General features: G+C 41.3%; 1 protein-coding gene across 4 annotated transcripts in view; it reads left to right on the top strand.

Moving 5' to 3' along the window:
- MAP9 (microtubule associated protein 9) overlaps positions 1-18,173 on the top strand; it is a 185,079-nt gene that overhangs the window by 45,599 nt on the left and 121,307 nt on the right. For all 4 annotated transcript variants that reach the window (XM_078676972.1, XM_078676968.1, XM_078676970.1 and 1 more), the window contains 3 exons: positions 2,331-2,436; positions 5,912-6,262; positions 13,451-13,668. In XM_078676972.1, the coding sequence (XP_078533098.1) occupies positions 2,331-2,436; positions 5,912-6,262; positions 13,451-13,668 (675 nt within the window). The remainder of the gene's footprint in view (positions 1-2,330; positions 2,437-5,911; positions 6,263-13,450; positions 13,669-18,173) is intronic.

The raw sequence follows: 18,173 nt of genomic DNA, 5'->3' as shown, positions 1-18,173 counted from the left end.
CAATACTGTATTACAATCTCAGGCTTCCAACTTGTCACAATGTTTGATTATGAGAAAACTGTATGGCGCATAGATTATAATTATTATTAGGACTATCACTTGTGAAACTTTACATTGCGCCAGATGCATAGTAAGACGGGGTAAAAAAGTAGTTAATTTGTTTCTTATCCTTTATTTTTTTATTTACAGATTCATACTTAATGTGGACTGACAGTTAGTTAATAGGGAGCTTTTTATTTACCATTCCCATTTCCATGACCATGGATCTCCCCGGCAGCAGTGTGGTTTGTTCTTTCTATTTCTCAAGTAGCACCGGAATCATGATCCCACGTCACTGCCACTGAACTCTTGGTTGTATTGGGTCCCTCCATCCTGCCTGGTAAGTGGCTCAGAGGACGTCTCTGTCCAGACTGAATACTTCTTCCTGGCATATGTGAGGCAATGAGTACCCAGGTATGTCCACCCTCCTCCATCAGCCCTGCTTCTTCGTACCTTGGCTATATCCAAATTCTGAGATGCACACCTCTACATCTATGATGATGTGTATTCAGGTGCAGGAGATGTTGAATCTGCTGTTCCAGCCCAGAGGAGCGAATCAAATTGCAGCCTGCATCACAACAGGTATGTGGGCCGATGAAAGATCAGATCCTGAGCCCTGCATTGCCGTCAAAGTTCACAGAGACAACCAGACACTTTCTGTGAAATAACTGAGCCAGGACGCCATTGTTTTCTATCCCCCTACATTGTTGGGCATGTGGCCAACAGAAAACAAGTTTTGCAGGAGTTTCAGCAGTGAGCCACCATTCTTGTTAGTGCCAACCTTCGCACTGCCTCCATTATTTTTTGATAAAATATAGGGCCTGATTCACAAAATGCCTCTGCACTCGTAGGGGAGTCTCCGCACTCGGGGCTAAATCTCTGCGATAAGAATTCACATTGCGGAGATTCGACCCGAGTGTGAAGACTCCCACAAGACAGGAAGGCCTCCGCCACGAGTGCAGAGGCCATTTGTGAATCAGACCCAACAGTCTTTCAGTGCCCCACTTTATTCTTTGTACAATCTGGAAATACCTGAAAATTGCATAATGCCAATCTCTGTTTTCAATAACTCCCTCTCTGTGCTTGTGTGCTTGCAGTGAGTGTTTTGTGTGTGTTTGTGTGTGTGTGTGTAACATACTGATGTTATTAATTTTGTCTAGATAGACCAGGTGTATTTTTTCATGAGATTTCATTGTACGTAAATAGTTGATTTATGTCAGTCTCCGCTTTATATATATTATATAGTTGCAGCTTTGCTTTTGCCGTAGTCACATGGCAAAGGTGGTTTAATGAATTGCTCTTCAATTGAGGGATTGTGTTCCCTCGTTGGCAGAGTTCATCTGCGGGTGCTTATGCAAATGACGTTATAATTACCTCAATGTAAATACTTTTTTGTGCTGCTGATTTCTAAGTAACTCTGACAGTTTACTTGAGACTCAATTACGAATCTAGAGGTCAGTGGACTGCCAGACATGTGGGGCGCAGCGGTGGCAGTCTCCCACCAGCCGTGTTGTGATTATGGTGGTCAGACTGCCATTGCCCCGCTGCAGACACCAGGGAACCGCCATTCCCTGGCGGTATTGTTGCAGTCAGGAGGCTGCAATATGCTAGGCAGGACCACTGCAGTCCCGCAAAGCATATTACAAACAAAGGGAGCCCTGCAGGGCCCACTTGTACCTCTGAGACCTGGGTGCATGAAGGGAACACAACATGTGCCTCTCTGTATGCATGCACCCCATTTACTGCACAGCATTGACTTGTCAATCCATGCCGTGCAGGAACTGTTTTTGGCGTTCCCATTGCAGTGCCCATTTTCAGGGCACCGCTGTGAGAATGTCAAAACAAAGCCCGCCAGACAGTAGAAAACTCCTAATCTGATGGGCTTCCTGGCCACGGCTTTGGCGGTGCAGCTGTGGGCGGACCAGGCATTGCACCGTCAAAGCCATAATCAGGCCCTTTATCTTCTTGAAAAAAGGATTATGTTATTCTTCTGCCTTAATGTTCTTTATGAGCTTCATATTCACAGTTTAACAGTGCTGGTTTCTCTTGATTAGACCCATACTGTTTAGTAGTTTATGATCTAACACTTCTGAATGTCACATGCCCTTGTAACAATTCAGAATTTTAGTAAGGCTACCAGCTTTTTTTTATTCCATAACTATTTAGTCCTCTTTAACAATACCTTTATTTTCCTAGAACTGCCAAGAATCCCTCAAAATATATGTATATCTTTGCAATTTATTTGGCGTCTTTGGAAAGAAATTTAAATGTAAGTACTTTTCTCCTTTCAGGATGAGTTGAAAAAAGTTGTCAGTGCCCGGAAATCAAGACACCCAACTATACAAGAGTCTGACGATTCTGATTACTCTGATGAATTTGAAGAAATCGATGATGACGGTATGAATTGCTATATAACCGTTCTGGAAAGGTTTGATTGTTTACTCATCAGCCGCGGTCGATAGCGAGAATAACTTCAGGGCGGTGACGTGGGGAGGGGGAGGGGCAGGGTGGGGGGTAGTAATCAATGAATTACGGAGCTTTACAGGTGAGTAAACATATAAATAAACAAAACACATTTTGTTGCGTGCACTGCATTCCCAAATGCGAGCAGTGCGCGCAACGAAATTCGTTTTATTTATTTATATGTTTACTGACCTGTAAAGCTCCGTAATCTATAGATTACTAACCCCCACCCTGCCCCTCCCCCTCCCTACGTCACCGCCTGGCAGGTACACCCACTACCGACCGCGGCTGTTACTTATATCCTCATTGCATCAACAAAAGAGACAAGAGAAACACTTGTAGAAACCCTGAGATTTCGAATATTGTAATGAAATTAGTTTTAACAGACTCGCATTAGTTACAACTGAGAATTTCGGTATAGTGACAGACTGAATCTAGGATAGACAAATATTGTATTCAAGGGAGCACCTAAGGTCAGCACGAATAACATCTGTTGTTAAAAGAAAGTATGAACATGTTATTGGAACATGAGTTGTATGAGTATTGATACACCACATATAGTGACCTACCTCTCCCTCCTTAGAATGCCATGGAAAGTGATTTTGAAAGCAAAAAGTAATCCACGATGATGTGTGTTTCTTCCTTCCTCACTGTCACCCTCCAGCCCTTGGTCCTTCACTAATTCATGTATGTATTCATTAGTTGTTTACAGAGATGGTCAGTATGTTGCCCTGTTGATTTAGATGATTTGAGTTATGAACCTAGCAACTAATACTGTAGTTAGGTAATAAAATGTGAAGAGCTGGTGGCTTGAGTAATGAAAATGACATACGTCTTGTGCAGATATCGTAACATTTCCTTTGGCCCCAGGTCAGATCAACAGGTGCATGGAGAATGGCATGAAGGGTGTGTTTTAGTGGGCCAGTGTGTGTGTGGGGGGAGGAGGGGGCTTGGAAAGCACCAATTCTGTTTGCAAATTTGTGGGACGGCTTAATGTTGTGAAGGGAAAGGCTGTTGATCATGTTGACTATGTAATTGTTTATTTCAGTGGAATTTTCATTTAGTCTGTGCCAGAGAAGTTGGTAGTTATAGGAAACTGGTTTTGGTGTTGCTCATTTATTTGTTTGCAGTGAATTATGCTTTGAGGATGATACAGTCTTCAAGTAAATGACCTTTGTGCCACTTTTCTTCCAATGTGACTTTTTTTATTGGTGTATGACACACTTTGTGTGCAAGGTGACACAGGGCAGTTTGAGTGTCTGAGAGATCATTTGCCTGGAAGGTTGCTGAAGTTGTGAGAGAATGGAGTGCTTTAGTGGGCAATGTGTTTAACACGTGTAATTTTGATGTGCTTTCAGTGTGTGTGGTGGCATGTGGAGTGTGGTTACGAAGTGAATTTAATAGCTGTGAGACCCATCCAGTGGTGATGGATTGAATTAGAGGAGTGGGAAGGAGGATATTCTTTTCCAAAGCAGCTACTGTGTGTTTTTTGCCTTTAATTTGCAAATTCGGTGGCAATTCAATAAGCCAGATTAAGGAGTCGAATGTGAAGAGTATAGTCCAAACCATATAACCTCAAATGGTTTCCTTCTTAAATGATGGAACTTCAATTTAAAACCTATAAAGGTGATACTTGGCTTAGCATTTAGGCAGTTTAGCAATCTCACAAATTACGTTCACTGCTCTAAATGTATCATCTTGATTATTTAATAGTTTGCAGATCTCTATGTTGCCTTCTTCAGTCCTCTAATTATCCTCATTATTATTACTTTATAGTTTGGTTACCTTGACGATATTGGACAATTTCTTTAACATATTTGAAACCAATTGGTGAATCAATGATTTTGACCACATATTATGGTACAGGAGGATTCTGTCTATCTAGAATTATAATTGAATGAGTAAACCTGAATTTCGAGATGTAATTGTTGAGCACTCAGTGGTGACAAAACAAGAGCTTACCTTACGAAGAGGCACGACCTAGTTCTAATCATAGGGAAAAACCTGCGCAGATGGAGTTTTTTTGATTGTCCTCAGTACAAGATTTAGGATCCTTCCTGGGGAGGATGGGGGTCTGTCAGGGTTGCCCCATAAAAATTAATGACGTAGAAATCTGTCAGCTTTTCGTTATTCACAAACATTTTGTATGGAGTTTCCCTGCCTAGTAGATCTGTAGAACTACAGTAAATACAGATATGAAGAGTTGTTATAATGTTGGAAATGAAGAAAATAAATATGTTTGCAGTAAACACTCACCAGTCTGCCATACCAAATGATGCAGATTGCCCACCACCATTTAAATCACAAGTAGATCAAGTAGATATAGACTATGTATGGAAATTTCAACTTATATTGTTTTCCATATATCATGGATATAATGGGGGTGTTTGAGAATCTCAGAAAGATGAACATCTAACTGTAGACTTAAATCTATGATGTGTAGAGTTTCAGTTTTTTAAAAACATTTAGGAATCTCTCCTGTAGAAATAAACCAAAGCGTTGCACTCAAGATATGCTGATTAACTTTGCAGCCACTTTCCAATTAAATGCTATGAACTTCAATACAGATGTCCTTAATATGTTACCATACTTAGTTTAGGCTAAGCTTGTGACATAGGGAACAATTGCTCAAATATAGGCATAACATTTACTTTTTAAGACCCGCCTTTGTTTCCAAATTCTTTGATGAAAGATAACAATTAACATAAATAACTAAATGTTCAACCTTCATACAATGCCAGCAAATAGTGTCTTCTCACAGTTAATCTTAAAGCGTGTTTTAAGGTGACCACACATTTGGTATTGCACTTTGAACAGGCATTGTTGCATATTCTAAATCTAAATCAGGACTAAATGAATGAAAAGTATGATTACCTTTATTTTATTAGAGATAACAAATACAAAATACAACAGACAATAGTAATATTAACAATTAGTTTTTTTTTTAAACAATATAGACATTCTACAACTATTAGTCTTTGTGACCAGAACCTGCCTTTGCATCGTCATACACAAATATGTATATTTTTTCTCTAAAGTTGATTCTATAAATACATTCAAACCGTTTTGACACTCAACCTAGGTTACTTATATTTGCTGTTGATTGAGTAAATAAACAATGTTAGGAACGTGGACCATTTTCACACTGTTTCCCTTTTTAACAACCAAACTCCATTATTTCTCTTTGCTCTTAGATATACTTTTACTAAACTGTGTAAACTATTGCAAAAGGCAATTTTCCTTCAATCAGTTATGTAGCTTAGATTCCTTTAGGGTGGGAATGAATTGAAGCACCAAAGTACTGGATTCACCGTTAAGGTAACATTTTTTCTTCATGCTTAAGTAGAGAAATTATTATGCCCAGCAAATAGTATCTGTGGTATCTGTGGTAATATCCAGACCATTTCAGTTTCAGATATCTTTAAAAACCATTTCACTAAGAAATCAACAAATGAAAATACGAAAAGGACTATTTCTAACAAGTTTCTATTGTCTGACGATGAAGATGAGCCACAGAAGATGTCCTTTCTAAAAAGTAAAAACTTGATTGATTCCTATGAAGATAATGAGTGGGAACACAAAAATAATGAAAATAAACCACCTTCCAACCAAGACCTCAGGCCTGAAGGTGGGGAACAGAAATCGTCATTCTTTTCTGAACACCAGAAATACAATACATCAGTTATTCAAGATGAGGGGGATGCCAAATCTGTGCCTATACCCAAACCAAGGGATTACAAAATTAAATCTTCAAAATCAGGTAAGATCTGCTATCTTTGTTCTTTTTCATAAGACATACACCTTTTAGTGGCTGTTTTCACTGAGCATGTTGTCTGTAAATGCAACTATGAACATTTTAAATAATTTAACCCTAAAAGCAAGCTATAATGAACCAAATTCAAGCATGCATATGAACGTGGCAATCGTATCTCAGTACATCATTTTTTCACTGAAAAATAATTTGGACATGTAATTGTCAAGATATGACTTTTATTACTATGTGATCTCTAAAAGTCATTGGGTCTAAGGGATGCGTGCACTGCACAGTGTAGATTAAGTTTGATATCAGAATTTGCTTGTTGATATTTGTTTAGAGCACACAAAAGGGAATACAGTCAAGAAAGATGTAGATTTCTGGTGAAAGTGGATTCCATATGTGAGTTGCTGCCGGAGTGAGAACATTGTAAGATTTTGGGAACTCTGAATGTTCTCTGCAACACACAATCCTCACATGTCCCCTGGAGACGGGATTTTTGCCAAAGAAGTGTAATTGGATATATTGGTGCCCTAAATAGCTTGTTTCTACTAAATGACTATAATTACTGAAATTAGATTTAAGAGTATTAAGGCACAAGCACTCGTAACATGCTGTTTTGAAGATATTTATTATTATTGATAAAACAGCACGGGAAGGCAGTCCTGACGCATTTTGCTCTAAGAAGACCTTTATTAAAGGTAAGCCTGCACTCTTTCACGTCGCTGGCCTCCACAGCCAAATATCTTAATTTGAATTTTGTAGTCCTCCAATGGATAACTTATATGGCATTATAGGACACGTGGTACATCCCACAGCATGTATTTTAATCCCTCCGGTGGGTGGTGCTTTTTCTTGCTGCTTCATTTTATTATGTACTCTTATGAAATTTGCACTACAGCCAGCAATCGTTACTCCATATCCAGTTCCATTTTCAAAGCTGTTAGGATCCAATACCGGAGACAGTCTTCGGCGGCAACCCATTACCCTATCCGTTTTCACAGGCTACACAGGCAGTTCCGAGCGGGCATTTAGGCGCTCTTGTTGGTGGTGCGTCACTCGTCGGCAGAACCAAGCGGCTTGAATATTAGCATATTGTCCCCAGCAGGAAGAGATAGAGCCGCACTCCTAACATGCTGTTTTGAAAATATTTATTATTATTGATGAAACAGCGTGGCAGTCCTGACGCGTTTCGGTATAAGAAGACCTTTATCATAGGTAAGCCTGCACTCTTTCACGTTGCTGGCGTCCACAGCCAAATATCTTAATTTGAATTTTGTAGTCCTCCAATGAATAACTTTTATTTTGCATCCTGGAACATGTGGTACATCTGGCAGTGTTTATTTTAATCCCTCCGAGGGGTGGTGCTTTTTCTTGCTGCTTCATTTTATTATGTACTCTTATGAAATTTGCACAACAGTCAGCAATCGTTACTCCATACCCAGTCCCATGTTCAAAGCTGTTAGGATCCAATACCGGAGACAGTCTTCGGCGGCAACCCATTACCCTATTCGTTTTCACTAAGGCTACACTGTTGGTTCCAGGCGGGCAATTCTTGTTGGTGGCACGTCACTCATCGGCAGAACCAAGCTGCTTGAATATTAGCATATTCTCCCCAGCAGGAAGAAATAGAGCTGCACTCGTAACACGCTGTTTTGAAGATATTTATTATTATTGAGGAAACAGCACAGCAGTCTTGATGCGTTTCGGTCTAAGAAGACATTAATCAAAGGTAAGCCTGCACTCTTTCACATCGCTGGCGTGGTAATACATGTCTGTGTATGATATGCAAATATCGAATAAAGTAATTCATCATCACTCCTCACTGCACTATTTGGGTTATTCATGATTTTCTTAAAACAAACCCAGTGCTTTTTTTCGAGGGTTTGCTTTTTACATTTCCATGCTATACAGTTCTGGATATTGTTTATTTGTATGTGACATCCTAAAAACATCTCTCAGTAGGTTAACAATGTTATGCATTCATCTTGGGTGTTGGGAACCATTATTCTACTGTCTCTTGTGTTTTTTTTTAAAAAGTATCACAAAGTGGATTGTAGCAACTGTATATATGTAAGATGAGGCTGCTTTCTGTAATAAGATTAATGAAAGTGAATAATGAGATGTAAATAATATATGATCCGTGATTACACACAGGATTAATGTGCTGTTTTGAGTATATTATTGAAATAATGAATTGATAGCTGGTGGGGGTCTTGTGTGTTTATTTGCGCGTAAATAAATTCAGCACAAGAGATGTACCAGAGAGTGCTGAACATAATTAAAGGTAACTACACTTTGGAGGAACAGTTTGGTCAGGTCCTTGTCAAAAGATCACATTGGATTAATATTTGTTTTCTTTCTTAAATCTTACAGTATAGAATATGTGCACATTAACTAAGAAACAGAGGCAGAGATTATAATGGTGACCTGCTGTCCATAGCACACTGAGCTCAAACCTGTTTAGTAATCTGTCATGGTGTTCTGTGTGCCCACTGTGTTCTAGGTGGTTGAACTTGCAATTCAGAATAACCAACTGTTAACTTTTTTGCAATGCATTTCAGTTACTGTGTACCGATAAATGTTTACATAGGTTTCCATATGACAGATTACAAAAGAAGTCTCTGTCCAAACTGCTATGGTGGTAGGAACCAGCAGTCCATAAACTTGATGTTACTACATTTATATTGGGTAATGTGTACCAATCCAGTGTAACACAGGGCACACTAGCATATTACTATATCATACAAATTAGGCATTATGCCAGTGTCTTCAGGTATTCATAGCAAATGTGTATTTCATCATCTAGCTCAGTCACTGAATACGAAAGTATGTGCCCAGTAGCAGGTCCAGGTTTTAAAAAAGAACTCCAAATGAGTTCATCTTCCCACAGAGATCATATCTCACACATTTTTCAGTCTCCAATAATGGTGAAATCAAATAGTTGTGTTACGCATTTTCTTTGCAGTCAATGGTGGGGAAGAATTGTTTGAAAGGTTAAGGACCTCATTCATATCTAAGTGAATGATTTACCAGGTTAGAATGGTGAAAATTGTTCTATGGTAGACGCACACTATAGTAAAGTTCCCCTTTTTACATGGTTACCCCCACTTTTTGCCTGTTATTTGATGCAACCTGACTTGATGTGTGCTGAGTCCCTGCGTTCGCAGGGCCTGTGTTCTTTCCCAAAACTGTCCTTTGTACCCACAATTGGCAAATCTCTGGCCACAGGTAAGCCTCTTGTAAAATATACCATGGGTACCAAGGGCACTGTGACTAGGGAAGACCTCTAAGGGCTGCAGCACCTATTGTGCCACCCTTAGAGGCCCTGCACCTTAACACCAACAAACTGCCATTGCAGGCTGTGTGTTCTGGTGCAGAGAAAAGTGAAGAGTCAATATGCACACATCCCTTTGTGCCATGCCTACAATCCACTGCCTGAGGCTTTGGTAAGTCACCCCTCTAGCAGGGTGCACTAGCCCCCAGGTGATGGTACAGTAGCATGACATAAGTGTAGTAAAGTTATAAAGAGTATGTGGTCTGAGTGTTGGTCATTACGAACTCCACCGCTCAATAAGGGCTTTACTGAAACCTGGGATGTTTGGTAGCAAACATCTTAGCATATTAAATCCACACTGTTGCCAGTGTGGGACTTAATTTAAAAAGCACTTAGAGGGCATTTTAGAGATGCCCCCTGGAAAACGACCAGCCTTTGTGTGGTTCCTGAATGGCTGTCTGCCATTTGCCACCACCAGATAGGTTTCTGGACCCATGGGTCACCCAAGGCCGTGGGGCGCCGGGTCCATGGGCCCCTCCTGGACAGAGGTGTCCTGCCGCCTCCCCCAGGATGTGCTGGGTCCACCAAGGGGAAGTTTCAAAGGCCTGTCTTTTGCTACCCCCAGCAACTGTCTCCCCCTGGTTCTCCCCCCACTTTGGGTGGGAGAATTGGTGGGAAAACCATGCTAGGAAGAGAGGTGTGCCCACCTTTGACAAACTCGACCCCTCAGGTGGGGGTGACGAGGTGAAGCACACATCCGAGTCTCCTCCGTCTTGAAGTTGAGGGGACTCAGCCAATTAGGGTGAGGCTCATGCCCCCTCCCATTGGAAGAGGGCCTTATAGGGGTGTACGCACTCCAAGGCACAGCCCCATTGTTCCTGACCTGGAAACCCCTTTTAAAACCCCTAAATCTAGTATTCAGGGCCCACCCTGAACCTTGCCTCCTCAGATTCAAGGAAGAAAGAAGAAGGGGCGAAGAGCCGCGCTGACCCAGGAAGAAGAGGACACAAACTGCTTTGGCACCAGCCCTACTGGCATGTCCTGTATACAACCTGCCTACAGCGAGAACTCTGTCGAGTCCAGCAGCCAGCAACCCCCAGAGGACCTGCCTACACCCATCTAACTGACTCTGTCTCCTGTGAGCACCTGATTTGCACAAGCCATGACGCACCGTCAGAATCCGGATCCTGGCGGCTTGGCGATTCTGCACCACTCTGCACCTGACACCCATGGCCCGAGTTCAAGTGGCCCAACACAACGAGGAGGTCTCCTCCGCAATCTTGACCTGGGATCTGGTGATCCCTGACCTCCCTCAAGCTTCAAGACAACACCTGCAGCCTCAACCTGAAGAGTACCCGTGACCGGCGCTGGTGAAGAAACCCGATGCCAAAAAGCACCCCTGCACCCGGCGCCCCACGGCCTTGGGTGGCCCAGCCAACTGTGTCCAGGCATTCTCCAAGAACCCAACTTACCTATCAGCCGATGGTCGCCTTCAGAAAGTCTCGCTGCCCAAGCCTGCAGCAACTTTGCCGAACTGAAGGTCTCCATTGGAAACCACAGGGTCCTGATGTCTTCTTGGCACCCTGAACCCAGCTGCCCCTGTGCTGCTGGTGATGCAGCTCCTGTACTGATCGTTGGCCCCTGTAGTGCTGACCTTAACCCCAGGAGCTTTGCTCCCACACCAGAGTTGCTCACAAGCAGACCCTAACCAGAGGCCCCCTAACCCTACTGGCTAACATTAGGCCACTGCACTCTGCACCTGGCCGCCCCAGTGCCACTAATGGTGTAACTTGGGAGCCTACCTAGACCGTGGGGAATTTTGGTCCTAACCCCTCAAAACTCCCACTTGTAAGTCCAGTACTTACCTGTAAAACCGAAAAACATTTTTCTCCCATAAGGACCAATGTTATGAGTTTTTGTGGCTAAAATGTTGTGTGTTGAACTGCTGTTTTGTATGGAGGAAATAGTAACTATACCTTAAACCAAGAAAAGTCTTACTTACCTTTTATTGTAGGAACCCTCTGTGTGGTATCTAGGCATACCACCCCAAGTAGTCGATGTAATACGAAAGTAATCAAAAAGTATTCTAAATGTGATTACTATGTAATTTAAACTGCTTTTTGAAACCATACCAACTTGTAACAATTGCAAATCAATTCGCAATTGCATTTCTGTGTAAAGGTTTACAATTGAAAGTACATTTTACCTACCTGGTCCAAGTCCTGCTTGGTTCTAAAAATAAAGTATAAGTATAGCTTTTTTATACTTAACCTAATTGGTCTGGATTCTGTTTCTGTGTGTGTAATCAGTCCTTGAGTGAAGTACAATACAATATGTTCTTAACACACCCTCTGGATTAGCCTAACTGCTCGCTCACACTACCACAAAGAGAGCTGTTAGTACTTATCTATCTAGCCTCTGCTATTTCTCTGGGGACTCCCTGGACTCTATGCACATCTTACTTTGGTATAGTATATACAGAGCCAGCTTCCTACACACTCAAAATGTAACTTAGCTGAGGGGATGTCTCACAGTGCTGGATATATAAAAAGTAAAACCTATTTTATTCTGGGCGAGCAGTGTGGGTCTGGTCCGCAAGACAAATTAAACCTTTTACACAAATCACACTAGTTTAGTAATAAATCATACGCTCCTAATTATTACTCTTGAGTGATAAATATAATCTATGTAACTCTAGGTCAAGAGGTAATATGGAAGGACCAGCTTCCCAAAGGATGTGACAAAAGTGTGATCCAAGACAGAAATGCATATGCCGTAGCATGCATTCAGATGAGCTCACATATCATAGATTTCAAATTCCCAAATTGATCTAAGTGTAAAAGACAATTTAGAAGTTAACTTACCTTATAGTGGTTTCAGTCCAGCTTAGCTATATTCTGAACCAAAGTCAGAGGTTTGCAGTTTAAATGCATTTTAAACATTTCAAATATAGACTGTAGCAGGCTGCAAGGAGAAATACAGTCTAAAATACTGTTATGTTTTAAGGGAAAGTAGGAAAATATTTTCTTTTCTCCTACACTACCTATCTGTACTTTTCATTGTCCATGGGCAGTTGTCTTATGACAGTTACAGTTAATGGAAATTTGTAGATAAAAATAATAAATCATTCAACTAGAGCGCATGTATTTGAGATCCTTTTAACAAACCACAGCCGTTGCAAGGGTCATTATACCATATGTCGAATATAAATTGAAGAAGAACACTTCAAAAAGACTGATTATTTTCCTTTTTAATAGATTACCTTTAGAATAATTGTGTAAGGTTAAAAAGAAACTGCTTCACGGACTTCTCATGATTAGTTTGTGTGGTGTTTCCTCAGGAAGTCTGTAGAAATGTTTGGGGAGTATTTATCCCACCCCAATACGTGTTGCTTTCCTTATTCACAAGTGCATGCACAAAGGGACATTTGTACATTTAGCTTAACGCATGTAATGTCAAAGTGAATTCCACACATGTTCAGCAAGTACTCGGCACAGTTCTAACTGTCCTATTGAAATATATTTCAAAAGCCAATACAGACCTGTTGGGCTATTTGGGGAAAAAAAAACATCTAAAATGGTAATTTCTCGTTTATCTTTTTTCTTAATTCGTAAGTGTAAAAAAACACATTGATTTTTATTAAATTGTGTAAAAAGTGGCATAACTGTTTGTACAGCACCCTGCTGCATTGTTTGGTCTGGTCTGTACTAAGAAAATGTGCCTGAAAACCAAATACACTTAATTGCACCGTTGTGCAGTTTTTCGCAAATTGTTGCAGTGACCAATGTTTGAGCTGTAGCCATGTAATATGAGCGTAAGTAACTGTAACAAAAAGCAGAGGTTTAATTGAATGTAACTTGACCTGCTAATGAAGGTGCAAGGTATTGAAGCTCACAAAACATTTCCTTTTCCTTTAGACGAAGGAATTGCCCTTTCAGCATCAGATGAAAGCTTTAAACCAACACCTCGAGAGAGAAGCATTTTAAAAAGAAGCAACCATGTAGAAGAGTCAAAGATAGACGAGAGAAGTTCCAGCAGCAGGTCCTCTTCCTCACTCTCTGCACCTTTATCTATGACCAAGCTGAATGGCAAATCATCTGAAAACATTGCACTCTTGGAAACCTTTAGTTCAGAGGTAAAAGTGGTGCTGAACCTGAAATATTCTAGTAATCCACAATCAACTATGTTGACCTAACTCTGCATCACTTTTGGGCCTATGTTATGACCGAGGGTCTTTTTGATGGTGATCTCCATATAGTATACCTTTCATGTCAATTTGTACCAGGCCATTTTGTTTGCAGGCATGTTTATTTTTTCTAGTTTACAATTGTAGTTGTGTAGTAGCGCAACACGAGGAAGGGCCAAGTAATGAGGAAGTTCCTCATCCAGCACCAAGATGACAGTTATATACTGTTTGGAAATACCTTGCTCATTATTAGTCAGGCGTAGATTTCAACCAGACACTCCTACATAATGACTCTCCCATTGCTTTGAACCACCAGCGCGGTATCCTCTGTGAACAACTGTAAAGAATGCTTGCGACTATAAAAAGAAAATTCTTATAGCATTATTTCATGTGTAGTATTCTCGATGTCACTTGGTATAACGGTCATGAATTTAGAAGTTGCTCAGGCTGTCACCCAGCCCCAGAGAGCTTATTCATAATGACTAGAGATCATGCAGTAGCTGTTCTTTATTTATCACATTTTGTTTTCATAGATTGACACGTTTAGACAACATTCATTCTTGTGTAATAGTTCTTCACAGATTATACAATTTAAACTTTTCTTTGTGCTCGTGCATTTTCTTCCAAAAGAAATTGAATGTAGCACCAGTTGTTTGATTTCTTTTTTTTTGTAATCTCCTTTTGCTCCTCTCCGCCACCCAACATGATAGTGAATTTAAAATGGTAAGATGTGTTATCTAATCTCCCCTCACATTGCCGATCCTAAATTGCAGAACCATACCTTAATTCATGTTACTACCTCCTTTAAACTATTTCAAGGATTGTCTTTGTTTGTGAACTTTTTTTCTTCTGAGGGTCTTCTGCTAGACTCAACCTTAACTCAATTTACCAGCAAAAAAATATCTGAGAGATATTTTCCATATATAGGCCTTGTAGGATTAACGTTGTCTACTTTTCAATTAATGTGTTGATAGAAAACAACTGAAATGCTGTTGCTAGTTTCAAAAAGGGTTGTCAATCATTACATTCCAAGTCAGGCATGTAGAGGATGGACAGACAATATTTTGTTGCCTATAAAATTGCTACCAGTAGTGGGGGAGTATTGTTAAGTATCAGACAGGACTCCCTCTGAAGGAATAAGTGCTTCTTCTGTGAGGAGTAAAACAGCTATTGGTGCCTTTTCAAGAGCAAGACCTGCAAGTCAGCTACTGATATTTTCCCTCTTTTTCCAAAACATTAATTTTGTAATTCAGGCATGAGGGTCATCCACTGTTTCGATGATAGGTAATTTCACTCATGTGAGTTTCGTAGCTTGTTTAATTTTTAACAGCCCTACTTCCTTGGATGATGTGTGCTGGGTAATTTTGCAAATATACTATCTGAGGAGGCAATAGTATCACCTTGAAGAAAATGTTTTGTACTTTAGACATCTTTAGTTGTAATGAATACTATATTCTTCTGCAGATTTGTTAGCACCTGTTAATTTACCTTCACCCAACTTTTCCCAGTCCTTGGATAGTCTGATGCCTATATATTTTTGAGAACTGGAGGGGTTGAGTCCATTCTGGCCGATTATGTATGAGTGCCACTTGTCTCCTGCGCAAGTGAAAAGTCTCCAGGGCTGCAGCGAAAATATTTCAAGGAAAAACCATCTGCAGAGGGAACACAGTGTTGATCAGAACCAGAGTTACTAATTGTTAGACCTGAGCCCCAGGCTCAGAGTGCTGCACCCGCAAGACTAGGATCATTGATGTTGTCTACAATGCCTCCAACAATGAACTGGTTCGAACGAAGACCCTGGTGAAAAACTGCATCGTCCTGATCGACAGCACTCCTTACAGGCAGTGGTATGAGGTCCACTTTGCCTTGCCGCTTGGACGCAAGAAAGGAGCTAAGCTGACTCCTGAAGAGGAGGAGATCCTCAACAAAAAGAGATCCAAGAAGATCATGAAGAAATATGAAGAGCGAAAAAAGACAGCGAAGATCAGCACTCTGCTTGAAGAGCAGTTCCAGCAGGGAAAGCTTCTTGCCTGTATAGCTTCCAGACCGGGTCAGTGTGGTCGGGCAGATGGTTATGTCTTGGAAGGCAAAGAGTTGGAATTCTACCTGAGAAAGATGAAAGCCAAGAAAGGCAAATAAATGTCCAGGTCTACAACGTAACATCAATAAACTTGTGTTTGAAAAAAAAACAAAAAAAAAAAACACTAATTGTTAGACCTGACATCCTTGGTGAGATCTTGGCCCAAATATTTTGCCTTCACCCCTCCTGGTTTCTGAATTCGTTTTTGTTTTTATCAGGACTCTGTGCACTTTACCACTGTTAACCAACACTGAAGTGCTTGTGCTCCCTCCCAAAAACATTGTAAAATTGGCCTACATCTGACAGGCACATTTAAGTTACTTTCAAGTCTCTAGTAAAGTGGTACTACTTGTACCCAGGGCTTGTAAATAAAATGGTACTAGTGGGCCTACATTTTTCATTTTGCTACCCACTTCAAATAGCACCTTAAAGCATGCCTTAGAGTTGTCACTTCAGCCAGTAGTGCAGTTTTAAACTGCCATTTTGACCAGGCCAAAAAAACCTTTGCCAGGCCTAAACCTTCCTTTTTAGGTCTCGCTGAGTCAGCCCATGCGCTGCTCTGCGAGACATTTTGTAGTGTGCTTTTAAAAGTGCTACCCCAGGCTTCTGCTGGCTTAGTGCTTGCGTTCACGCGCGCAGCCGCCAGCTTGGCTAATGTTACTCTCTCCCGGTTAGTTTGCTTCCCTTCCCTCCACCCACCGTGTTGCTCCCCTTCCCCCCACACATTCCCTACCCTCTGTTGCTTCCGCCGCTCTCCTATTGCTCCCCTCTCCTGTGGCGTTTGTAATCCTGCCCCCTGCGTTGTCCCCTCGCCCTCTTCTGTACTCGCGTCTTTTTTTTTTCTTTTCGTATGCTTGTTGTTATGCGCAGGGAGGCCCAGGACATAGGACATGGCTGAAACCGATAGCTTTTCAGCTGCGTGGCCGAAACCAGTCTGACGAGGGCAGAATACTCGAATTTATTTACGTCATCTCGGACAGAAAGAAAGTTTCTTGTCCTTAGTGCAAGCTAAACAGCCAACTGACGTTTATTTAATTAAATGCAGCTTTTCTGCGGGCCAGCATATTGCATAATGTTTCCAATGCCACAATGTCATCCTTAAGATATCAGTACCATAGCTTGCTGGTGCACTCTTCTCGCTTCATGTACCACTGACATCCATTGTGTGAAGTGTATTGTGTTCGTTATCATTGCCAGTTATTCTCAATTACTGAAATAAAGCCTCACAAGACAATTTGTGATGTATTTCATCCGAGAAAGTAATACTAGGACTAACAAGTTTACTGTATAAATAACAATATTTCTTAGGAAAGCAAACACATTTGATAGACATTACTTTGAAAATACACATTTACAAGAAAATCGTTTTTTGTTACCTCACATTAAACTTGCACTGGTTATAGAAATATCTGCATTGTAACTGGCATTGCATCGGTGATGTTATCACAGCCAATCGAAGGGTGAAGCAACTGATTAAAGGTTTTGATATAATTGACACAAAAAAACGTATTTTGTGCTCCCTCATATGTGGTGCATTGTAAAAGCACACAGGGAATAATTTCTTCTGAGTGCGTCTGCCACGTGCAGAGCTTTAACTCCATCTGTCTACCAAATCAACTATTAATTAAGCATTGCACATAATTTTATTAAATCTAGTCTAGTAAGGAAATATGTACGTCACCAGGCTAGACAATCAACCTTTAAAAAAACACATTTCTATGCCTGTTTTTTTGCACATTGACTATAAAGATTGTACGATTTCAGTATGTGAACAACCTGTATGTGTACATTGCACCCTTCTACCCACTGTCTTTAACCTTTGTTTAACTACATATTTCAAGATTTAACCACGTCCTTCGCCACCACCACGTCCACCACCACCACATCCACCACCACCACGTCCACCACCACCACGTCCACCACCACCACGTCCACCACCACCACGTCCACCACCACGTCCACCACCACCTCCACGTCCACAACCATCATGTCCACCACCACCACGTCCACAAAATGTAAATGTAAATGTGGGTGTACTTGTAAAGCGCACTACGACTCCAAGGAGTATCTAGGCGCTGAAGACCGCTGGGGAACCCGTCCTGGTTTTCCCTGTGAGATGGTCCCTTTCTGGGTATCTCCAGGGTGAAACCAGGCATCCCCGGCGTCTGTGGGGGGCCGTTGTAGAGATGAGGCAAGCTTAATGCCCAGAGTTGCCGAGTGTGTTCCCTGGTTAGAGTAGGCACCGAGGCGAGAATTATCGAGTCCGTTTTGACCCTGGTCCACGACCCTGCCGCGTCGGGAATTGAACCCTGGTCCCAGGCCATTCTCTGCTTACGGGTCTGCTGCCTCTAACCAGTGAGCCAACCTCCACGAC

The sequence above is a fragment of the Lissotriton helveticus genome, chromosome 2_1 (genome assembly GCF_964261635.1).
Source record: "Lissotriton helveticus chromosome 2_1, aLisHel1.1, whole genome shotgun sequence".
Lineage (NCBI taxonomy): Eukaryota > Metazoa > Chordata > Amphibia > Caudata > Salamandridae > Lissotriton > Lissotriton helveticus.
Note: the sequence above shows the minus strand (reverse complement) of the source record. Positions and strands in the feature narration are given on the sequence as shown.